This window comes from Ambystoma mexicanum, chromosome 10 (genome assembly GCF_040938575.1).
Source record: "Ambystoma mexicanum isolate Mex_15411 chromosome 10, UKY_AmexF1_1, whole genome shotgun sequence".
NCBI classification, from domain to species: Eukaryota; Metazoa; Chordata; class Amphibia; order Caudata; family Ambystomatidae; genus Ambystoma; species Ambystoma mexicanum.
The window spans coordinates 243,677,713-243,703,964 of record NC_090932.1 but is presented as its reverse complement, the minus strand read 5'-3'; the positions used below and the strand labels follow the sequence as shown (position 1 = coordinate 243,703,964).

The 26,252-nt window shown below is 41.2% G+C and overlaps 1 protein-coding gene across 1 annotated transcript in view; it reads right to left on the bottom strand.

Annotated features, from left to right (window-relative positions):
- CLSTN2 (calsyntenin 2) overlaps positions 1–26,252 on the bottom strand; it is a 3,665,407-nt gene that overhangs the window by 1,021,674 nt on the left and 2,617,481 nt on the right. The window contains exon 7 of the mRNA XM_069617773.1: positions 14,295–14,480. Coding sequence (XP_069473874.1) covers positions 14,295–14,480 — 186 coding nt within the window. The remainder of the gene's footprint in view (positions 1–14,294; positions 14,481–26,252) is intronic.

The following is a 26,252-nucleotide window of genomic DNA, read 5'->3' as shown; positions in this document are numbered from 1 at the left end:
ACCCTATTGGAATAACAGAGACATAAGCAGTGATCTGGTGATTGCGACTTAATCGCTGGGTTTGCTAAGGTCAGCTGGAATAAGGGTCTGAGTGCCATATGGAAGAATGGAAAATGTGATTGTGGAGGTTCACTCTGATTTTGGTCTAATGTTCTACGTGTAGATACCGTTGTAAATGATATGATATGATAATTTATTTGTATTGCGCTCATACACAAGTGTTTCAGAGCGCAACTAGGCAAGGGAGGGAACAGGGGAGAACACAACACAACAACAACAACGATCTTACTAGGCACAGTGACATTGAGAACGCGCAAGTGGTTGGGAATGGGAAAAGGGAAAAAGTGCATGGAAGGGGGAGAGTGGAAAGTGCAGAGGAGAGCAGATAATTAATAATAAATAAAAAATAAATAGAAAATCAATGATAGTGCAGCCAGCAAGTGACAAGTGCTGTATTTAAGGCAGCAGACTGGGTAAGTCTGATAAGTGCAGAAAAAGAAGAAACATGGGGTGGGGGCTGTAAGGTACAGATACAGTCCCCAGTGCAAGGAGTGCCTGGGAGGCAGTGCAGGAGGAGGGCAGGGTGAGCAGGTACCTGGGTGCAGGGGGCAGAGGGTGGCCAGGTGTACAGTGCCAAGAGAGAGCAGATCAGCCGGGTAGAGGGGGAGCGAATGCGGAAGCAAAGAGGAAGGTCTTGAGGTTCTTCCGGAACCAGTGATGGCTTTCCTCAAGTTTTAGATTGGCAGGGAGGCTGTTCCAGAGGGAGGCCCCAGCCGAAGATAGAGATCTACCCCCAGCTTGTTTCTTTCAAAAAATCATTGACCCGGAGGGAGAAGAGCTGGAGAGGGGAGGTATTTTCAGAGAGATAGCTCTTCTTCAGGTTTGTATATTGGGTTTCTTGAGATCTGATATTGTTCAGATTGGTCCTAGTTCCAAACAGGAAGGTCTCTATTCAAAAGTCTTGTGTTGAACACACAATGGTGCTGTGTTTTCTATTGAGTTCATAGGAAAGGAATTCAAAAGGTCTCTACACTTCCTGTGTTGAATCCCAGATTTCTTCCGAGGGACCAAGAAACGAACACGCTGTCACAGTCGAGCAGCAGTATTCCGTCTGCTCAGCACCTAGTTTCTAAAGTTTTATGGTGGAAGATCCTCACGTAGGGCGCAGATTCAAAGTAACACATGCGTGAAGCGAGAACATCTCGCCGCAGTGATTCGAGCTGCACTCGCTTCCCGTAAAACTTTAGAATGGAGTATAATGGTGATGGAAAATGTAACAGTGTTGGCATATGGCTCGTACCCGAAATACCTACATTTCTGGGTGCCTATTCACAAATTCTTGGAGGACAGAGAACAAATGTTTTATAAGCCAAAGCTCATTCGAGGGGTCTCCATTGTGTGAATAAGCATGCCTTGAGAGGGTGGACTTACTTGTTTTGAACTTAAATGTGCCAAGTCATGGTGTTCCTTTTCAACCAAGCAACTAGGTTAAATGAAGAAGGGGGTTGGGGGGAGGGAGTTGAATTGTTAAATTGTTAACTCATTAGCTGTGACAAGATTGTGAAGAGAACAGAAAGGATGGTTGTGGAGGAGTATGTTGTATGCCGTCTCTCAAATGTATGTTACCTTTGGAGCTCTTGAGAAGAAAATTTAAATTAAGTTTGTAAAAAAAATGGTTTATATATTCAACATAATAATACTAATAATATTAATGACCAAAACCTACAAGATACGAGAACTGGTTAATAGTGCTGACTACATACACATTCTCTAGGGGTTAGATTTCTAATTGGGCAATGCTTGTCTGATGGCTCCTCCTGTGACCATATCTAAATTGATAACGGTAAAAAGACATTGGGCCTCATTCTAAGTTTGCCGGTCCGGAAACAACGGTGCTGGTAAGGTTACCAGCACCGTAGTTTCCAGATTGGCAAACTACGGGTTTGCCTCACGGAGCCGCTGTGCCCAACATGTCTGACCCAGCTGGGCACAGCAGTCATGCCAGGCAAAGCCATCACAGAAGCACCGGCACCGTTTATAACGGTGCTGGTGCTTCCATGTCCTCATTCCCATAGGGTCCTATGGGACTCTATGGAAATGGTAATTAACAAAATTGCCTGCCCCTGATTTCCCTGCCGAGGGACTTAAAATAGCCCGGTGGCACAGGGAAGTTAGGCACAGTAATTTTTTATAGGTCCGGTAGCAGACTGCCCGTAGCACTGGCATGGTTACTGCTGGACCCGTAATGAGGCCCATTATCGCTGTAACATGTAATTGGCTGCCACTTTGCTTCATGGGCAGAGTAACCTTAGAGATTTTCATTGGTTGACTTCTTACCAACAGGTTGTCAAGACATGAGCCAGACAGGAGTAGGGGGTGAGAGATCCATGGACTGCTTTCCTTTCAATTAAATAATATACCATCCCTCATTTCTAGGCCATTAGCTCTTTGTATTTGGCCTTGTGGTGTCTAGTGTCTGGGGATATGTGTAAGGAGTAAGGCAGGTGTCCTATCCGTTGTACATTACTAATGAATAGACAGTGTTGTCCAATTATGGGTCACGTGTGATGGGACCATGTTGGGACCTATTTCACCCTTCATTTATTTGGAATTTAGCTAATATTGATGTGAGTTGTATGTTTTCTCTTGTCACTGGGGACAATCTTGAATTGTTCTTCATGGAGTCTTTTGGGTTATAGTTGTCCTGCACATGATTTACAAAGGCTGGTTCTACTCTTTTAAGTGTTTAATTAAACTGGAGCATCCTTATTGCATCCTGGGAATTTCTATCTCGTGCATTGCAGTATCGTGCCCTGAAGTGGTTTTGCCACCAGTGTGGTATAATATGCCTACTTTTGTCAAGGTTTTCTTTTCAATAGATACTTGGCCATGTGTAAAGCTAGTGGGCTTACAGTTATTTGTATTGCCGTCTACATTGTACCTTTAATATCACACATTGGCTATGTGAGTTTATTTGTATGCTGGAACAATTGTTTGAATTGCAATAAGGGCTTAATATGCCTTGATTTCCATTCTGCAGAAGCTGCTGAAATGGAATGGAATCACAATGTGGTATGGCTACATATACACATTGTTCATTAGGGATGTGCGCATGTGAAACATGGTCGCAGAGAGTGCATGTATGTTTCCACAGGTATGAAATCTGGAAGATATTTTTGCAAATACATTAGCAATTCTTGTGGATCTTCCTCTGTGTTTATGGTACATTTTATCATTCCTGCACAGTAGTACAGTCCTCAGGATTATTTGTGTGATTTATATGAAGGATGAGCATTTGCAAACACAACTGGTCTGAGCCATTTAAGTAAATGTTTTGAACAATTGGTGGCTATTGGAACAGAGGTTTGATTGTTACATTTGCATAGCAATTTACTCCAGTAGTGTTGCTGAATTTTAAATGGACCAGAGAGTTGTCTCTCTGCATCGTTGGATGGGCCTGCAGATTTTTTTTTTAGAACAGACATGTGTCTCTTTCTCTTCTGGGGGAGGTGTAGTTGAGTTTGTACTAGACAGTTTTGTGGTTGTATTATTTGATGAAAAAGCAGTTTGTCATTGTTTCTTTAGCAGTATTGTTGGGACATCTGTTATAGTTTCTGTTTCTATTAGTTTTTGTTTTAAAGGTTTTATTTTTTGAGGTAAAGGGTACACATCTACATGTGTGGTGTTCAGTGCATGTAGCCTGTTTTATTCTCGAATGCAAGGAATGTCAGTGTTTACTTTGTTTGCATCAAAGTTAACTAGGAAGCGGCCATTGAGTGTACGGAGACGTGAAAGGGCTATGTAGCTCAAACCTTCTTTAAAGACTGTGCTGCCAAAGTCAATCAATGTGTGATCTAGGGTTAGACATTGTGATTTGTGAATAGGCACAGCATGTGCAAGAGATGGACAGAATTGTTCTCTGCATACATCCATGACATTCAAAAGAAGGAAAAGCGCTATTGTGCAGCCAATTTCTTTAACTTCTGCAAGTTTGTCAAAGTGGATGTTGACACACTGAATGTGGTTGTCATGTGGATTTGTTTGGAAGCCAACAACTGTGACATTTACTCCATTAAACCTTGTTCTACGTCAATGATACATTTTAGAATTACTCTGCAATTTAGACACAAAGTTAATATTTTCTCCATTCCAGTTGAGAAAATTGAGAAATACTTTCTAAGTAATTTGGTTGTGCTGTTGCTAGTTGACACATAGGGAGTGTCATGCCATGCACTTCTAGTTTGTCTGTGGAGCAGGTATGCAGTATAGGTTGCATTTCTTTTTTTAAATTGTCTCGTTGAATTGACTAAAGCTTGCAAGTGTTGGGAAATTGGAAAAGTTTGTACATGGCGCGCCATACCACTGACTGGAGTGGACACATTATCATCGTCATGTCTGTCAATTTCGCAAGTTGCTACACCTATTACAATATTTATGGTAAATTGAATAAATGTTACATTTAGGTTAATTTGTATTATTTTGTGTAGAGTCGATACATTTGTAGATTTTCAAGTGTGCAGAAACATAACAATGAAACATTGTCACACAGAGGGACCCTCCCCACTCTAGTGAAGCAGGAGATCAATATGTTTAGCTGTAGGAATGGTTGTCATGAGAGGAGATCATAATAGCTATAAAATGCACACATAATGGAATACCTGAATGAATGTATTTTTCAAATTTAGTAAAAGATATTAAATATATGAGGTGTGGTTATGATATGATATGATTTGGCATTCATACCGCGCCTATACACAAGTGTTTCAAGGCACGGCGAGGCAAGGGAGGGGGAACCAAGGGAGGACAGACAACAATCCTACTAGGCCAGATATCATTCAGATCGCGCAAGTGCATGGGATGGGGGAAGGGGAAAGTGCAGGGGGAGAGGGAAGGCACAGTGCATTACACGGGACTAGAATAATATCAATAAGTAAAAGTAATGGCCAGCGGGTGGCAAGTGCAAAGGTAAGTGCAGACAACAGGTGTCAAGTGCGGGTAGTGGGTCTGTAGTGATACAGAAACAGTCTCCAAGTGCAGGCATTGCCAGGCAGTCAGGGCAGGTGTGTGTGAGTGGCTGGGGCGAGACCTGGGCCCGAGATCAATGGGTGGCCAGGTAACCAGTGCAGTACCAGATTCAGCCAGGAGGTCAGCAGGGGAGAGGAGGAGAAAAAGCAGAAGCAAAGAGAAAGGTTTTGAGGTGCTTCCAGAACTGGAGATGGTTCTCCTCAAGTTTCAGGGAGGCAGGGAGGATGTTCCAGAGGGAGGCCGCAGCCAAAGAAAGAGATCTACCACCAAATCATTGCTTGGAGAAGCGACAGAATCCGAGGAAGTTGGGGGCAGATGAGCAAAGAGTTTGAGAAGGAAGATATTTAGGAAGAGAGAGTTGAAGGTATTGAGGCCCCAGGCCCCAGGCCCCAGAAGGCCTTGTGAACAATGCAAAGGGTTTTGAACTTAATCCTCGCAGCCACTGGAAGCCAGTGCAGAGATTTCAGCCCTGGAGAGATACGATCCCTGGGCTTAAGGCCAAGGAAAAGCCTTGCAGTCATGTTCTGGATGAGTTGCAGAGGGTGGAGTGTAGAGGCAGGCAGATTTAGAAAGAGGCTGTTGCAACAGGCCAGCCTATAGAGAACCAGAGCTCTGGAGACAATGAGCTTCTGGGGGAAGGAGAGGAAAGGAAGAATACCTCTGAGGAGGTGCAGCTGGTAGTGTGACTTCTTAGAGACGTCAGAGATGTGAGGAGCAAAGGAGATTGTGGAGTCAAAGATGACCTCAAGGTTTTTAGCCTCGCAGGTGGGAGCAGGAAGAGGACCAAGAGAGGCCAGCCAGAGACTGACAGGAAAGGTGGGAGCTGTTGTTCTGTGTATCATGGGGCTTTATATTGCGGATTTATTAGAAGGGTGTTTTTACAATTGTAGTGAAGGCTTGCAAAGGGCCGTCACAGTCAGGGAACAGGTTCTGTACATTGGTCAACGGGCTGGCAGTGGTCAGTTTGCAGATGGCTCAAGTGCTGGAAAGATATTATCTCGGGTAAACAGGAGAACTCATTGTTGTAAGGAATAGGGATTTGGGAAAATCACACGGTTGTTTGAACAGGTGGCTTCTACTTGCAGACACCAGTAGTAATACATTTCAGGAGAGTTATTGTGTTCTCAGAGAATGGGCCAAACTGATGTGAATAGAAAAGGTCAGTAATCATAAAAATCTGACACCAGACAGGTTGGACAATGCAGTTAGCAAACACAAATAGGTCAAAAGGGAATCTATGTGTCTTAATCTCGCATTCATGTGCTTACATATTTTAAGGGCAGGTCCATGTGTGTCATTAATAGGAATTCTGTTGTTGAGTAACTAAGAGGGAAGGCTACCGCCAAATATGGACTGGTTTTTGGGAAGCGGTGTGTTGAAAATGTAAACTTTGTAATTATACATTTTTAGGGGATTGTGTTGTAATGTCTGTGTCCAATGAACTGTGTGGGGTTTAGATTTCCCTGTACAGGACAACCAATCATGTTTGGGGGGGATGCCTTTGTAACAGTATCTGGGGAGTGTATTAACTCTTGCAAACTCAATATAATATGTGTTCTTTGTATGGTTCAGGGAGACCAGGGTTAGTGTGAATATTAGATGTCATCTAAGCCCCCTCCCAGCCGGTTGTACAATAAACCTGCTTTATGGACAAACGGTGCATTTACTAATTCTGGAGATGGACCAAATTTGGGTAAAGGGGCGGAGCTAAAGGTTCACACCTACAATTTATATATATTCATAGAAACTTAAAACAGAAAATCTACCCATGAGGAAAGTACACTGAATATGTAAAGATGGCAAGATACTGTACTCTGAGTAATGAGTCAGAGGGTAAGGAAAGTAATAACCACAATGTTCATTAAAAGGATATATTTTTGGATACATAAAATAATTAGTATAACCTAGAGAGTGTTTAGTGCCCAAAGTGGACCAGGAGGGCAGTTATCAGTGAGTAATATCTGTGATGTGTCTTTGCAGTTCTACAACAGCAAACCAGGCTTCCTGGTGCTGTACAAGCAATTTGAAGATCAGGAGAATGCCACAGGCAGCAATGGAGGGTCCTGGTGATTCAAATGTGTTGAACAGTTCTTGAAACACGGCTCCAAGCAGTTTTACAGCAAAAACACTAGGATCTGGCTGTCTTGGTTCCCAGGGTGACGGAGTCGCAATCCAGGGTCTCAGGGACAAGATGATTCCTTGTCTCTTGCACCCAACCTCCTGGGAGGCTGGTGCACTCCTGCAGGGCTGCTTCAACACCACGAGGTCCTGGTACCACTATGGCTACCGGAGAAGTAGCTTTTGCTCCAGCAGCAGGTGACTACTTAGGTTGCTTTGAGTCCCACCCCAGTGACATGGACAAAATGGGTCCTTGTTCACGGGCTCCCAGAAACAGTGGTGTGAGACCACTTCTTTTACTTGCAAATGTCCCTGGGTGATTGGACTATTGGACTAAAGCTAGTCTGCTGTAGAGGTCCAATATCTTCTTGACACAAATGGACTTTGCCTTCTGATATCTCACCCAAATTTCTTTGTGCTACAGGGAAGTGGAGGGGACAAGAAGGAAAGATAGAGGTAGAGAGAAACACTATGATGAAACTCTCCTCCAGCTGTAAATAGCTCCCTCTGTCTACACTAACCATTCCTCTTCCCTGTTCATTAAAGACAATTTCCTGTAGATATGCAGCACCCTGGTGTGAGGATACTCTTCTTGTGAATGGAGTTGCCCTTTGATTCCTGTTTCCAGCACAGCATCCTGTGGAATGGCTGTCTCTCTAGGGAGGGTGTTACCTGCCATTAACAAAGGAACCAAGAGAGGCAATGCCCTATGCTAAAACTGGGCAATCCTGTCTGGGGAGAATACAAATTATCCTTTCACTGCCAATCTGGGCTCAAACGGCTGACACATGTGTGATATCAAATTGCTGTGGCTGCAATACTTATGAGAAATACCATCCACCAAACCATAGCTCAGGTAAAGCCTAAATGTAAAGATTAGTCTGCAACCAGGACAGTATTTTCATAATTATAGAGTTTTTGGGTACCGGGGTGCATATCTTAAATGCATATCCTGCGCTGCAGAGACTTGGCTGTCATGGCAGCTGTCAAATGGGCAACTGTGACCTCTGACCCTGCTCAATGCCACAGGATACCAGGTGCTGCAGATAAGTCTGTTGGTACAGCAGAGCACAAGTGTACAATATGCTTTTGACATGGATCTTATAAAAGGGGGATCTGATTTGCGGATTACCATTTCAGGGATGGAATTATCTGCATTGTTTTATTAATGAATAACACAAAATCATCAAGAGCTTCTACACCCTTGTCAGATGGCAGTACACTTCACAGAAATACTCAAAACATGACAGAAAAATGTGTCTGTTTCCCAAACTGAGTTAATTGATACTTATTGAAACCTGGATAACTCCCTCTCCATGTGCTGTACTGGTGCATGCAGACCATCCCCCGGACTACAATATCATCCCTTTAGATAGACGTTATAAAAGGAGTAAGGGAACCACATTATTTTTTAAAGACCATCTGGTGGCCATGAAACATTCTTTTCCCTCCACTACTTTTACAGAAATACCACCATTCTTGTAAAAATGCATTCCATTTTTAACAATGCCCTAATGCTTTTATTAACTTATCGTCCACCTTATCAATCAGGAAAATTAGACCTATAGTGCCTTGAATGTTCATTCTTGCGATATTAATGCATACTCTCATGTTTAAACCTCTGTAGATGATCACTCCATGTTGGGTTTTCATGATTTAGTGCTGGGTGCGTGCTACCCATGACCACAGCCAAAAATTAAATCTTATGTTTGTTCAAGACAATACGACTCCTTGCAAGGCCCCATTCCTACTTATATGGAGTGGCCCTTGGCTTATCAATTTTTAAATTAATTCCTCCTTTCGAGAGCATCAATGTAACATCATCCCTTCTCCACCTATGAGGAAATTGGTAGAGTTTTCCCTTTTTTACCCATCCTGTTGGTCTCTGGAACTACTCATCAAGCAGAAGCTCTTTAACTACCTATGGAATACTGAATGACAATGTATTTCCTCTGAGCTTGAGCACATTAAGAATACAATGGTTCAGCTATGCTGATGACTTGGTACTCCCACTGGACTTCAACAACAACTAAACTCTTTAGGAAATTACTTGTTAGAGATTTAAACTAAGGTCCTTCCAATTAGGCCACAACATAAGTTAATCTGGAAAATAATTGAAGCCAGAGTGGAATGCGTTGATTCCTACTAATATCTCAGCATTTTACTGGATATGCTACTGGTTAAGAATCTGCCTCTCCTCTTGATCTACTCCAGCCCATAAACATGCAGACATTGTGGGCCCGGTAGCTGTATCCCTGACACTTTTCTTTAAAATGTCACTTCTGGAGGGTTAAGTGCCATATCATTGGAATTTGATGTGCTGATTCATATACAAAGGGTGTGACAAATCAACTTCCGGGACACCAGTGGTCCAGGGATGAATATCGGTTTCTAAACCATCAATCAACCCCACACCTCTAGTACACAAGAATGGATTCGAACAGATTGGAATACAAGTACATTATAAGACCTCCCTGCCAATTTTGTTAACACGGACCAAATGGCAGGCTTATCTCCGCAAAAGTTTGTGGATCATTGGTTAGTTGCAACACAGTGAAAATACAATTATTATCCAATGATAAAAGGGACTGTCCAGCCAAGGTTGTATACAAATATCTACTTTATTATTACTACAACAGACAGTTCTAGAACACTACAATTACAACACACACTGTAAAGGAACACAGAGGACAGACATCTTCACAAATGAAATGGATGCACTCTGGATACTGACAGGAGTGTAGTTGGTAAAGCAATCAGTCTTACTGTTCAAGGTTATTTGGTTTAAACACCAAAGGGCAAAGGGTTGTAACTGTTTCCAAGGGCCTTGAGAGAAGGACCAGGGGGGGCAGAACAACAATGTACCTGGTGCTGAAGAAGTTTGTGGTGCTCGACAGCGTCAAGTTGGTTCCAGGGTGCTTTGCAGTCCATAAAACAGACTTAGTGGCTGGAGACAGCTGCGGGTACCAGGTGACAGGCAGTTCGGCAGCAGACTGTCCGGCGTGGTGACTCGGGCCAAGAATCATTGTTTCTGTGCTGGTTGGCGGATCTGGAATGCTGGTCGAGGCGTCTCGGGCGGCTCTGGTGACTGCGGTGTGATAGCACTCAGCAGTGCAGCCGGATGTGGTTTGAGGACTTGACTGTCTCGAAATTGTCCTTAAAAAGATGGATGCTGGATGATGCTTGCATGGAACTCATCTTAGCTTCTTCGCAGGACTCGTGTCCTTTCAAGGCGGATGGCCCAAAGCCCAGGTGTGTGTTAGCAGGCAACAGCCTTGTCCTTTGTCCAGAGACTCTCTGGCACCTCCCACCTAGGAAGCTTGCTGTCAGAACCTAGCAGGGCATGCTGTGTGCTGGCTGGGTACCAGTTCTGGTGCTGCTGGATGGGTCCTCTGAGTCCGGTATCTCTTTTCCCTGGGAGATGTTTAGGGGAGGGATCTTGTTTCCTTCTTGTAACTCCTGGCCTTCCCTCACTGGTGGAAGATGTAAACCATCTTCAGTTCTGGAAGCATCTGAAAACCTTCCACTTTGCTTCTGCTTTCTCACCCCCTCTCCCTTGCTGAAGTCCTGACTGATAATGCACTGGTTACCTAGCCACCCATCTGATCTCGGGCCCATGCCCTGCCAGTTGCACGCCTGCACTGCCTCCCTGGCAACCCTTGCCCCTTGGGACTGTTTTCTGTATCCCTACAGTCCCCCCACCAGCACTTATGTCTGCACTCACTCTGCACTTGCCACCGGCTGGCCGTTATTTTATTTATCTTCTTATTTTATTATCCCATGTACTGACTTTCCCCTTACCCTTCCTCTCTTCCCCCTGCCCTTGCACGATCTGAATGACACCTGGCCTAGTAAGATCGTTATCTGTCCTCCCTTTGTTCCCCCTCCCTTGCCTCGTTGCGCCTTGAATCACTTGTGTATAGGCGCGTTATAAATTACATATATCATGTCAAAGTAGACTGTACCTTCAGCTCAGGTCCAAATGAGTCCTTCTTCTTACTCCTTGTGAAGTCTTCAGATGATCTGATCAGTGAGGGGTTCAGCCCTCTTTTAAAGCCAAATGGGCCCCAGCGATTGGTGAGGCTAAGCCCACCTTAATGGACCAATCCTGAGCCCTCACCAACAATCTTCAGTGATGCTTCAGGTCAGAACCAGGGTGCTTGGCAACAGACAGTGGAAGGATGACACCATATACTTCTAAGCCCCACCCATCTTCCTGTCTGCTGTACATCAAAGTGTCTCCCTAATTAACTGAGCCCTATGCGGCGCTTGATCCTTCTCTGAAGTAAGGGGTTGCAGGCAGACTTTTGTCTCCTACAATTCACATACTTCCCTGCTCTGAAAGGAGTGGTTCCAGACAGGACATTCACTGCCCTTTCATACCAAGGAGGGGTATTAGTACCAAGTTGACACATAGCATTACAAAGAGGTGTCTGGTCTCCATTGTCACTTCCTGCATCCAGACCTTCTCTAAGGCCTGCTAATTAACATTCTTCAGTATTCGCCACCACCAGCAAGGTTTCACAATGGAGATGCAAATCCATGGGGCCTTGAAATTATAATCAGGCTCCCCATGGCCAAAGGCTTTTGATGTACCCACAGCTGTTAGGTGTCAACCACACATGAGAAGGAAGGGTGGTGGTGGTAAGCTGTGTCCTACCAGACAAAATGACTATTGTTCTGCTGTGCGGAGAACGTTGAAAATGTGTGTGGGAATGGACCCATCATTCACTCTTTTTAAACAAACAGAAAAACCTGGCGAGTGCACTTTTCCCGTGCAGATGGTCACATTCCTCACACAAGGAACCCACTCTTCACTCCACTGGTCCATCCAATTTCTGGTACCATGTCAATTTTTAAACCAATTGCCAAACTATTGGAATTTGCAGAAACTCCCTTCCTTTCGGATTTTCTCAAGGGCATTCTTCTCCTTTTTAGTCTATACCTCTAGCTCGTTCTCACCTTCTCCCTTAACTGCATTTTCATATCTGTTCTTACACTGATAATACCCAGTTCCTTTTTCATTTGTATCAGGACGTGCATATTCCATATCAGATCAGGAAGTGATGTTAGTCATTATATGTTTGCTCCTGGTTTAAATGGAACTCCACTAAGACATTGGTGATGATTGTAGGGGATAATGAGTTCTGGCCCTTTTCATGGCCCCAGTGCCTTGACAAAACATCACTGTGCATGATTGGAGCTTCCTCCTTGACAATAATTTTTTTCTTGTGCCTCAGATTCATGCTGTCACTAAATGTTGCTTCTACGAAGTGAAGCTTCTTTGACAGGTGCTTATTTTCCTAACCAATAATCTGAGTTATTTCTGTAAATGTATCCCCCCACATACATATGGCTCCACCCTCTACTTGGGGAGATTATGGGTCCTTTAAAAGTAATAAGAGTAGCAGTTGTTTTTTTTTTTTTTTACAGATATAACATATTTTATGAAAATGTGTTCTCTCTGTATAAGAATGCATTCATCCTGATTAGCAAAGAAATGGGGTTGGAGGGAAAACGGCTTAGTGTAACGAAGATTAGCATTTGCAATCAGTTCATTGTATGTTGTGTATCCCCTAGAAGTCATGGTCACATCTTTACAGGCAGCTCTAGTGGCAAATTCATCACGCTTGTTTTTGTTGTCTACTATTTAATCATTCTTTATTTGATAATCCCATACAGGTCATGGTTGCACCTCCTCTCTCTTTAACTATTACAGTATCCCACTGTTTTGCATCAGATGTAGTACCGGTTTCCAAAATCATATCTTTCCTGGACCTCAACTCAGATGGGTCACCACCTGCATCTTCCTCATCATTATGTTTGTCACCATCATCAATGTGCTCTGACTCATCATCAGTGGATGGAAGTGGAGGAGACCTGGAACAGCTTCTGCACCTTTTCCTCCCACACTGTCAGAGGATGCACAATGTAACTCTGCTCCCCTTTCTGCTCAATAGACAGTGGGGTGAAACTCTTTTTCATTGTTCTCTCTTCCTAAGCACTCATGGGTCATGTTGGCACTCAAAACTGTATCTACTCATTCCATAGTTACAGGACGATGTCCTGTTGAAGGCTCAGTTACAGTCACTGCATTGTTAACCTCTTCTTGCCTGCAATTAATTATACAATATTTTTTCTGCAACTACTTCTAACTAGAATAGACACTCAAACATGGGCACAGTTATGTGTAGCCACTGAATATAGCCTCCTCTCACCTACCAAGAAATTAAAGATAGTTTATCAACACTGACTTACAGTCACCAATTATAATCTGTTTATGCCTACTAAGAAACGATTTACTATTTCACTTAAACAATAATTCCAATTGGCACTAAAAGACAGAGCATTCAGGTACAGGCACGCAAAATAATCTCCTCCTGCCTAACAAGCATAACTCTTTTCGGAGAAACTGCTGACTAGTACTTTGCATGGCTACTCAAAGGGTCTGCAGTCACATACATTCATCTCCTTCCTCCCTCCAAACAATTCTGCAATGCTCTTCTTCAACTGACAAGAACTGGCATGTAAGTTCATGGCATGCAAGTTGGTCAAGTCACGGGAGTCAGTAAGGAAGGAATTGACAAAAAGCTGACATATTATATTTTAATGTCATATCAGATCTGCAACCGAATCCCATTTAAATGTTCTACCTGTCCCTCATCTAACGCCAACTTTTCATTTCTCTTGCTCCCTCATCTCAATAATATTCTTTTTTTTCCTATATTTACCTCATCTAAAGCCCAATCCCCTTAACTGATATACAAACCTTCTGCCTAACAGAATTGATCCACAAATTGAAACATGCCTGGCCCATTTATACTATCATAGTTCACCCCCCCCCCCCCCGAATTATTTACCTGAACTACTGATCATAATCACAACAACTTAATTCCCTAAACATGAAATATTGTATTGATTCAGTTAAATTCCAAAATGTTTTATCATTGCTCTTACTTGGGGGTTTCTGGTTTGTAGTGGAGTTTCAAAGTACATTGCTCTTGGTGATGTCATTATTCATTGAGGCTCTTTGTTCCCACTTATTTTGTTTAAGCATAATGCGAATACAAGAACATTCATCGCACCTTCAACAGAATATCAAGTATAACCGACAAAATGTAGCGCTGTCCATGCACTGTGGAGATACATACCACACAGTTCCTGCAAGGAGTTTTCGGAGTAGGTTTCCCGATCACAGCCCTTTCCAATGGAGCTGATCTGCAGCTCCACCGTGGTCTGGATAGAGGACACAGGACCATCACACGTTTCTAAGTGAATGCTCGGGAACAGCGGTATGCTGCCTGAGCCCAGGTTATATTCGATATGCTTGCTCCAGTCTGAAAAATCAGAAAACAACAGACAATCCATAATCATTACAATAGCCTACACTAGTAATTATTCAACAGTATTGAGGGTATCGATATCGTCAACGCAGAGCCAGTTGTAGCTGTGCTGATCGATACAGCCTCCTCAAGTAAAAGCTGCAGATTTGAGGTAAGTCAGTGTTAGAGCAGACATTAATAAAAACAAGTGCAACTGTTATATGTTAACAGACAACAGGATGAAGTACACGTTAATATCACATATTCACTTTATAATGTTTGCAATAAGTAGGAGAGTGATTACATAATTGCACCGCAGGATTAAAGTGACATGTTATATACCATTGGGGGAAAGAAAACACGTTATTGATATTCAGAGATAACTATGATAGTATCTGCAGATGTCCATTCTGTGCCATTTATCAAACTTCCAACAATAAATCTAACTTATGTGTAAACTAATTATTACCGTTACAAAGATATATTATGGTGATATGATTTCTGGTAATAACACATAGCCCACCAGTTTAGCCAGGCCCCCGGGTGAAAATACCCCTGATGTGGGATGAGAAGATGAGGAGAGGTAAGAGAAACCCTATATCTGAAATTAACACTTCAGAGGATTAATTGATTATGTACTAGATTAGCTTTTTAAATACTGACATCTTCACCTGTGTTAGAATAGACACATGGAGTTATAAGATGAAACATTTTTGTAAACACTAGACACGCATTCTTTACCGAGAGAACACCATAAGCATCTCTTACAAATGTTCACATTTATTATACTACTTTTCTGTCATTATGTGCTGTAAAAACAGCCGGGCATGCTTTGTCCTTGTTTTTACATACATTTCCACGAAGGGATACTAGCCTTACTATAACAATCCTAAACTTTCAATTGTTAAAAAAGTACCGCTGTGTAATTAGCTTTACTGCTTGCTTTAATGCTCTTGTATCTGCCTCTAAACAGTGAAATACATTCTAATGGCCTAGCTCACAATTCTTATGTCTTCAACAACACATTTGCATTAACACATGTTCCGCTGCTCCATCTATTGTTAAGCATTTATCATGTAAGCATGCAATTCCCTCTGAAGATGCAATCCCTTGCAGGTATGGGCCTATAATATATTCACTTTCATATAATCTTCAATTTAAGTTTAACTGATTAACTGTGAATATTAATCACTTCTCTAAAACTCAATCATGTGTAAATGCCATATTAGCACCCTGGGTGGGTAGACAACGAATCAGGTTGCTCGGATCGCGGGCTGGATTCATGATCTGAGCCCACATTCTGAGCAGCCTCATGGCTGCTTCCCCATCTTCCCACACCCTCCCCTCCGGTCACCGTTTCCTCTAAACTGCACCTCCCTATCCAACATACCTTATTCTTTTTGAGGTGACAACTGCAGCCGCTGTTCCAGCCTCCGTCCTGGCCCGATAGCCACCATGTAAATGTAAGAGGGGCTCCACAGGGAGGCCCATCTTCCACCTCCATGCTGGCCATTATAGGTAAGTATTTTGTTTGAAGGAAGGGGACGCTAGCAAGGCGTCCTGTTCATTCAAACAACATGCATTGCTGTTAGTACCCAGGGTTTCCAGATTTAAAACTTGCGGTGCTAATAGCAATAACACCCGGTCCAGTGGGCCGGATGGGGTGATAACGGGACTGGGGCACATCGTTAAGGCCCTTGCTTCGCTCAAGTCTATGTTTTGGGCCCCAGGCCGTTACCAACCTATCCGTCCCACTGGATCGGGTGTTATTGCTATAAAAACACAGCAGAATGATTTAACAATATTCAAAATCAATATCAACCATATTTGCATGACAATTAGCATATCTCCTTATATCATAATCACTGTTCCTCTAGGTAAGATGCAAATTGATCTGCATGCAAGCAGTCTGTTTATAAACACGTTAATAGTTCATGCATAAATGGCCAGTTGCTGGGCCTGTTGCTTTTATTTCTACGAAAGCCCCATCACTGACTAGGAGTGATCCAGAAGGACGAATATATTTATTTATCGTAATGTTCTTTTTGCAAACAAAATGTCTATGCGTATATATGCTTCCTCTATAGCGTTGAGCAATCACCTGGTTATTTTGAGCCAAATAATCACCTCTTGGAAAATACTCAATAAGATTTCCCACTCACATTGATCTTCAAGGTTAAGGTTCTTTGGCATTGATGCATCAATATTGCAATGATAGTTATGGGGTAAATTGAAATGATGTACTTTCATTCACTGGACTATAAGCTAAATTCATCCGGACAAGATACACCATCCTTTTGTTTTTTGTTTTGTTTTACGTGTTTGGTTTGTACAGTAATCCTTTACCAAATGTATTCCAATTTTACAACAACAATATCTTGATGCTTCAAAACACATAAAAATACAAATACTATCTCATTCATATAAAATTCATAAAACACGAGAGATACAGATAAAACACCATCCCTTTGATAAGAGGGGAATATGAAATGGCCCTTTTGAACTTGAAATCAATAAGCATTTGCCCTCTTTGGCATTGTGTTTTTGCCAGTGTGCAGAGATCATGTCTTACCTCTGCCTTCCTCCTGGGCACCTTGTTAGCCTGGGTTCAGAATGACCATCCCTACCATAAGAGATTCTCTAAAGGGTCGGATTTCTAAAGCAACATACTCTGACAGTGTTTGGGAGCCCTAAAGAGATCTATCAGAAATGAAAACATACCGTTCAATGTTACTTTTTGAAAATATGTCAAAGCTTAAGAAATTTGTAAATCAGTTATTTTATTCAATTAATTTTCAAAATAAATGATTGCATAATTCTTTTTGGAGCAAAAAATGTAGATGTTAAATTTCAAAATCAGTCTAGCACAACATGTAATATACTATTCGATATAACAGCATTAAAATCACAGAATATTTGCTAATAACGTTTGACTTGCATGACAGATTTGGCATATATGTTGCAAATAAAATGGGCCTCATTACGAGTTTGCCGGTACGGAAACAACGGTACCGGTAAGCTTACCGGTACCGTTGTATCCTTCAGTAATTGCCCATTCGCGGGTGCCGGACTTTCTTGCAAGTTTGGAGTAGCCTTGCCTTTTACCGGCAAGGCTACCTCCAACCTTGTTTTTTTGGCCCAATGTCTTTCTTAGGCCCCCTACACTGGAAATGTTTAGAAAGATGTGTTAAAACATGAAGAAGTTACTAAGAAAGCAAATAAACACTGTTTTTTGCCTATTCCATTAATTCCCCATAGAGAAAAAGTCTAAAGGTACAAAACAACTTGGGCATGAAGCGGTAACTCCATTTCCGGGAGGGATCTGGGGTTATTTCCATCAAGTAGTTGTTAAAATATTTCAGGGGGAAGGGGGTACCCCCTTCTCCCAAAATTATTGCTATATATGTGTACCACAATGCATCAGCAAGGCTTTTTAGAAATGAAAAAGCCGCCATTGCTCGATGTGCGGGATAACCAAGGTTACATCCTGGATTAGCCAAAATTGAAAAGTGCAAACAAAACCATTTGTACGAAGAAAAATGATGAAATGACACCAGGCTAGAAGTGGGGCAGGGAAAGAGGATGCCATGTGAAATTGGGGAGTTGGATGTGTTCAAGGTACAGAGTTAAATTTTGAATGTTTTCGCATAATCTGGGTTATATTGAGGATAACCACAGTTATAACCATGGTTATAACCATGGCTACAACAGAAGATGCGAGTTGGAAAGAAAGTGTGTTACAAGCAATGAAGAGTGATGGGGGTAACGGGAGAGGGCTAGGGTGAGAAAAAGCATCTGAGGGGACCATGGCAAAAAGTGTGCCTGTGAGGGTAGGGAAGAGTTTGGGATTTGGTTAGTGTTTTCAGATAACCATGGTTATACCCAGGGTTAACCGCAGTTATGGAACTACCCTTAACCGTGGTTATCACTGGGCATAACCGCGGGCATCAGAAAAGGGTTAAGAAGGGGACATTTTACAGATACAGCAGGAATGGGAAAATATATATATATTTTTAAAGACATTGTTAGAGCTGCATCATGTGATGGGATATCTATTGGTGTAACCTGGACGAAGGTCATGGCTAGTGGGCCCTAAGGAAACCTATAGGTGGAACATGTACAGTGGTCATGGCCAAAGGCCATGGCTAGTGGGCCCTAAAGAAATCTCTAGGTGCAACATGGCCAGTGTGTATGGCTGAAGGCATTGGCTAGTGGGCCCTAAAGAAACCAATAAGTAACACATTTAAAGTGGCAAAGGCTGAAGGCCGAACGCTGTGACCACTGACCATGGCTGAAGGCTATGGATAGTGCGCCATAAAGAAATGTATTGTTGTAAGATTTCAACTCAGCCATGGCAAGTGGGCCCTAAGGATACCTATAGGTGGAACATGTACAGTGGCCACCACTGAAGGCCATGGCTAGAGAGCCCTTAGAAAACCTATAGGTGGAACATGGACTGAAGCCACTGCAGAATGTGATGGCTATTGTCTTTGTATAAACTATGGTATAACAGACATATTGAAATTTACTGAAAAAAACTTTAGTGTAAGGAGAGTTCAGGTGATCAGATTTAACGCAACAAAGCCTTGAAAATCATCTCTTATGAGTGTGCTCCTGGGCTATGCAACTGGGGACGCCGAGTTAAGAAGATCATCGCTTCCCACATTCCCTGAATTTCACTGGTTTTGTTGCATTCAATCTGATCACCTAAACTGTGCCTTAACTAAAGTTACTTCTGAAAAAAAGACAATATCTATATCTATCTATCTATCTATCTATCTATCTATCTATCTATACATAAAAGGGCAATTTGTGGATATATGTGTGTGTGTCTGTTCAAAATGTTCATTATACAACCCAGCATGCTACAAACCTGAAACGTGCCATGTGGGTAGGTTCCATTATGGAGACAATGTAAAATGCATGAAATATGCCCACCACTCGAGTATTTCAAGACCGGTCATGCGCACCTGCGCAAGCCGACCCAGAAGTGACTGGAAGTGCTGTTTTGGTGTTGTGGTGTGGTGTGGGGTGTGGCGGCTGCGGCAATTAACAATGTTATGACAAACCAATAAGCTGCATAGCCTAACTCGAGTGATAGCAGTTGCTCTTGGCTGTCCACTTCACGCTGTTTAGTATTGTACTACGGTACTACGGTAGAGCAGCTGAAGATTTGAGGCCGAGGCAATAAGTTAAGTGAGTGCTAATCGGAGCATATGGGTCCTTTTGCATAAGACAGCAGAGACTGAATAGTGAATGAGTGTTACGAGCGATACTAATGCCGATATTGATATTGTGTTTGTACCCAGAGTGTTGAGAGTGTTAAGAGGAAAATTCTGTTATGCCACTCAGAGTGGCATTGAGCTACCTTGGTCCATGAGGCAGAGAGGCATAGAAGTACAGAATGCGGTGAAAGAACCAGAGTAAAATAGGCTAACGTAGAATATTTCACGTTACAGAAAAGTGAAATCCCCTTTGAATTGCTATGAATCACTGTGAATTACGGTGTAGCATTGCGATTAATTGTAATCGAAAGTAGCAATATGCCTAATAAGACAAAAAATACACAGAACCTTCTTAAAATCAACGTGAACAATCAAGCAGGGAAATTGACACCACTACCAATCCCAGTAAGAGCTTATCCCGCCGTGCTAATTGGACATGTATACCCAAAACCATCACAAAATCAGCTTTAATATCGTGAATGCGGATGGAAATATAAGTGGTGTTGTGAATCTAAGCCTGAGAGCAAGAGTTGGAGTGGGTGTGCAAAAGGGAGTGGGAAAGGGAGTAAATGCAGTAATGAGAAAAACGTAGGAGTAATGACAAATTAATACCCTTAAATAGGAAACTGAAACCTGGGAAGCAAACACTCAAAGGGTATTGGTGAAACATCAGAAGCCATTGTAGCACCAATAGAGTTACATGTAGATACAAGGGAAATAAAGGAGATAAATAAATCCACTGAAAAGATAGATGCAGTAGATGCAGTTGAGGCAGCGCGAGAGCTCACAGACGAACTTAATGAGATATTACCTTGTTTGAGACTAAATGAATTGATGCCATCCTTACACCAAGAATGATCCCCAACAGTACTGAAGTCCCTAATAATCCCCAAAATAATCTATTTACAAATAGTAAAATTACGGTACTGCCACAAATGTGTGCACCGCCTGTTGAAAAGAGTCCTATGCTTAAAGCAAGTACACCAATAATGAGGAGGCTCAGTCAAACGGATAGACAAAATGAGACAGTAGAGTTTGAACTAGAACAAAATAGACTACCAGAAATTCACATAGAGACTGACGCTTCAGTAACCTATGAACATAAGCAAACTGAAAGTCCTAGGAAGAAAATAAAAGAAGGAATGGGACCAATAAGCCAATAGAGATAAGAGAGAAACATAATAAAGTGTCCCTAATCCAAATGCAAACTCTGACAACGATATATGACAATCCCAAAGAGAATATCAATGAGAATCTAAATGAAATCCTAGACACTTCTACCATCAGTGCAGCAAGTATGTCATCCTCAATGATGTTTGAAAATAGTTGAAAGCCTGTTGTTTAACCTAAATATAAAATGTGAAAGGATATAAAAAACTTGATGCTTAATCTCTATTTCTCCATAAGAGCATACATTGCTCTAGAAGAGTGTATAAAGACACTGCCACAAGTACTGAGACAAGTCAGAAAAAAACTCAATTAGAGCTAGAAATAGTAGAGACTGAAGAGCCTTACCACCTAGAAGTAACCCAAAATGAAGAAGAAAACTATGATAAAACAGCAATAATATAGGAGAAAATGGTGATAGGAAGACATGGGGTAATTGAAAAAAAGAACACCCATAAAAGAGTGGAATTGAAAATAGCACAGAGACCATCAACAATAGTTAAAAATAAAGGAAAAACGTCAAAAGGTCAGTCGAAAAAGGTAAATGGATGCGTTCACATTGTAAATGCATCAAAGATAATACAAGAAACCAAGAATACTGAAAGCAATGATATTAGCCATTTGGAGGGACACAAATACAAGAAACAGAGAAGGTGGCTCGCAAGATGATAACACCGGTAAATCTGTTCTAAATTAAAAACCTATCTTGTGCAATGATATCCAAAAATATCTGTTTGAGCTCCTGTCAGAATCGTGTGAGCAATTGAATAAGGACAACATTATTACATCAATGACAAATGAAAACAGACATGAGAACAAATGCCAAAAGAATAACGAGTGCCGTGAAAGCGACGAGACAGAAATAAAAGTAGGGCAATTATCAGAAAACTGACAAAAAGGAAAAACCAAGAACACACATGTAGAGGAGAAGACAACCTCTAGCGGAATGAATAAATAAACTATAGCCGCTGATAAATCAGTGAATACTGTAGAGAGAGGTCAGAAAAAGACCAGTGATACGGAAAATAATATAGAAAGTCAAAACACAGCTATAATAAAAGAGCGCAACAAAGAAACCAATGCTGAAAATTATTCTGATAAAATAAGAGCACTTCAGTTAAAATCAGTTATGGTAATTGATAGACATACACCATTAAATAGACGGTGTTATGAATATTTCATGAGATTATACCTCTGAGAGTAATCACAACAGAAGATATTTTAATTGTAGACCAATTAGAAGATAAACTTAACATAACATCCAACATAAGTCTACAGTCCCAATCTACAATGGGCTATATCTTCCAATATTTGGATGAATTGTCTAAATTAGGATACAGCTGTAAAGAAATTGAAATCAAAAAAATTAAATACCCGGTTGAAAAATCGAAGGATATTAATAGGTCCAATAGTTCTAAAGGCTTAGTCCAATTTAACAGCAGTAGCATGCTACAAAAACTGCAGATGATAATGAATGAGACCAACATACTTCCAAACATAACAACTAAGGTAGTGCACATTGATGAAGAGCATGACAAAGAAGATTATTAGCAAGGGCTACCAACCGTGTTTAAGTCCCAATTTTGCAGAAATGTCACGATAACATTAACGTGTTGCGTTCTTGGAATACTAGAGGTTTTTCACACTTAACAGAAATTAGAGGTGTCTTGGAAAACATAGATCTGTTTAGAATAGTAGCACTGCAAGAGACATGGATGCCTGAACCCTGTGAGATTGATGGGCGTAGCACACTTCAAGTCGTGGCAACTAAGGGACCAATTGGTAGACCACGTGGTGGGCTACTTGTGACAGCATGCAATCCATGCCGTCTTGCACAAATGACTAACACATCAATGGTAAGAGCAGTAGCAATTATCTCTAGCATACAATGATGTGGTACAATGCTACTAGTAAATAAATATGACCCTCTTAATTATATAGCAACCAAAACTGACATTATCATAGTGAAACGTATCCTAGAATCTACTCATAGAGAAACTCCAGTACTAATTGTGGGGCAATAAATGCCTCTAAGGACTGGCCATTTATGATAAGCCCATTTCCGGACCATCTCATACCGGCACAACAAATAGGAAAGGCAAAAGTTGGCTGGAATTGTTTAATCTCTTTAATCTCCCGATGCTGAACGGCAATTGTAAAGGAGATTCTTACAAGGCATTCACAAGAATTAGTGGGAAAAGCACCTCTACAATTGATTATGTATTTACGAAAGAAGCAGGAACGGGGCTTATGAAGTGAATGGCATACTACACCACAAATAATGCAACCTTCTTCCATTGCTTAATAAATGTGACACTCAGAATAAAGTCGAATTAAATGGTGACATTTTTTAAATGCTGGAAACAATTGGATAAGATGGAATCTTGACAACATAGAAAAAGCCTGTGAAATAGCTGAAAAATCGCTTAACTGTTTCACAAATTATTGGCAAAATAAAACCGCCACAAAAGGGTATTACAATGCTTAATGATTTTAATAGTATTATGAAATCCATAAGAACTGCATATAAAAAAAAGTTTTAAAACATCTAGTGAAAGGTGGAACAGACCCCACCCTAAATACAGCCAATATAACTGTAACATCCAAATGGCAAAAAAAAACCATTAAGAGAAGACATTTCTCACGCATTTAAAGAAGGTACATTTCTGGATGATATCCAGAAAACCATTACAATTTGGAAAATGAAATATCGTAACTGGTTGCGTAGACACAGAGCAAAAGCCAAAGCCGACCTTTTGATGACATTAGCATATCAGGCTAAGACAAACAATAATACAGGGATTTGGACTACTCTGAGTGGGTCAACAAGGAGGAATATACCAATAAATGTGTGTCCCGGAAGAGAGCTGGCAACGTCACATCGAGAACACTGTAGGTGCCACAACACCGCAAGATGCGGAGCATATAGCGGTTGAAGCAAAATGGACCTGTAAATCCTCCATACATAACATTGCAACAATATTAGCAAAATTACCTACTTCTAGAGCGATAGGCCCGGGCGGCACATGTAATGCACTCCTTAAACCTTCTCGCCCTCATTGGGCGAAAACACTTCCTCGGCTTTTCTGTGAAATAGGCTCCAGTGGAACCATGCCAAACTCATGGAAAGAGAGCACGATCCTCCCTGTATATAAAAAAGGCTGTTGGAAATTACCATAAAATTATCGCATGCTAGCCATGCTAGATATCCCAGCAAAAATGTTTGCATGTGCCCTACTGAAAGAACTAAACCAATTCAGATAGATGAGTATCAAATACTACCTCCAAATCAGACAGGTTTTCAAGCAAAAGCCAGTACTAGCCATAACCTAGTATGCCTGAATTCGACTATTGAATATGCATGGGAAAAACGTAAACTGCCAGTTTATGGGGCATTTATTGATTTCAGCGCAGGCTTGGACATGGTCATGAGGAATAGACAGTGGAATAAATTAGCTAAATGGAAAATTCCTCATGGTGTGCTACATATGATCCAGCTGCTCTATACTGATTCTAAGGTATGAGTACGAACCAACAGGGCAGGCCAAATATCTGAGCCCTTTGCTACATAGTGAGGAGTAAAACAGGGCTGCATTTTAGCGGTCACACGGTTTAATCTATATTTGGCAGATTTATCAGGGGTTCTAAAACTAGAAGAAGCATGTCCAGCAAAATGTAGCTATAATTGGCTGGGCAATGTTGATGATCTCTTTCTCTTAGACTATACCCTCAAAGGTCAGCAAATACTGTTAAATGCGTTGGGAGCATATGCCACCAAACATTGACTGAGAATCAACACAGAGAAAACAAAGATAGTAGCATTTTTGGGGAAATCCAAAAAGAAACAGGCATCTAAGCCAAAAAGGACTTTAGAAGAAAAAACGGTAGAATGCGTGAACTACTACACATACTTTGGGATACTCATAGACATTAAGCTGTGTTGGGATGCACAATGAACAGCGAACAAAGCGAACGGCATGAGTATTGCCTACGCACTTAGTAACTTGATTGGAAGACAAGAAGGACGCTCTATTAAGACACTTTTATTGCTTTACTCCTCTAAAATTGTGCCATGCATGATATATGGAGACAAAGTGTTGAGCTATAAATATCAAATTAAACTTGCTAAACTGGAGGCAAAAATGTTAAGACTATTATTCAACATAAAAATAAAAAGTCTATTTTAAGAAATCGACAAGGTTATGCTGGCAACAAATGCCAACAGAAGCACCTTCGTACCATACTGGATACATTGTACTACAAAACCAAAATATATAGATGCGCACCCTTATAGCAATACCATACGCAACTATCTGTTGTGCAAATTCAATAGCTCAGAGGTACTTGAAATAGTAGGAGCAAAAAAGGGTATACCGCGTGAGCTGCATTACTGTCGGTTATGTGGGGAATTGAATATTGAAACGACTGAACACATTTTATGTGATTGTTATAGTCTAAATGCACTGAGAACCAAGTCCATTTGAGCTTATTCTAACTAGCCTTAGGATGATACCAAATCATCAGTTTGGGCCCAACTAATAGAGGGTAATGATGCTAACTTAATCCACCACGTGATGAAATGATATGCAGTTAGCATGCGGCTTCTAGAAGAATTAACAAAATAGTAGAGTATTACATTTTAGTATACAGATTTTAGAACACAACTGCGATGACATGCTGAGAGTATTGTTGTTGTATTTGGTATTAACCTGTTAATTGTAGATGATGAAATTGTGTATTTTTAGTAACAGTAGACATGAAATCTGTTTTAGTAGAATTATGAATGAAAAAGATATACACACTTAAATGTTCATGCTGCAACTTTTAAAGATGTTTGTTTAGATGGAGTACTTACAGTACATTCAATATATATGTAAAATGGTCTGTCTTATACAAAGTCAATGTTGGCTATGTGTATAATAAAAAAAGAGAGAAAAAAAGAAATATATAAATATAGCTTTGTCTAATTTATTTTTGGGGGATATTTGTGGATGTGTGTGCGTGTGTCTGTTTGAAATGTTCAGCATACTTCCCAACATGCTTCAAACCTAAAATTTGGCACGTGGGTAGGTTCACAGGTGTAGACAATGGAAAAAGTATACAATATAAATATACTTTTGTGTAATACATTTTTTTGGGGACATTTGTGGATGTGTGTCTGTTCAAAATGTTCAGCATACTCCCAAACATGCTACAAACCTGAAATTTGGCATGTGGGTAGGTTTACTGGCGTGCTGGCTTCTGAATAAAGATAACATTCAGCTGTCTGATATTCAGACCCTGTTTTATAGAACGTATAGGGAGCAAGATGTTTGCTGTAAAAGAAACAAATGGATGTTTGGGCTACAGTTGGGGACAGAGGAGGGAAAAACAATCTGCACCATTGGTGGTCTAT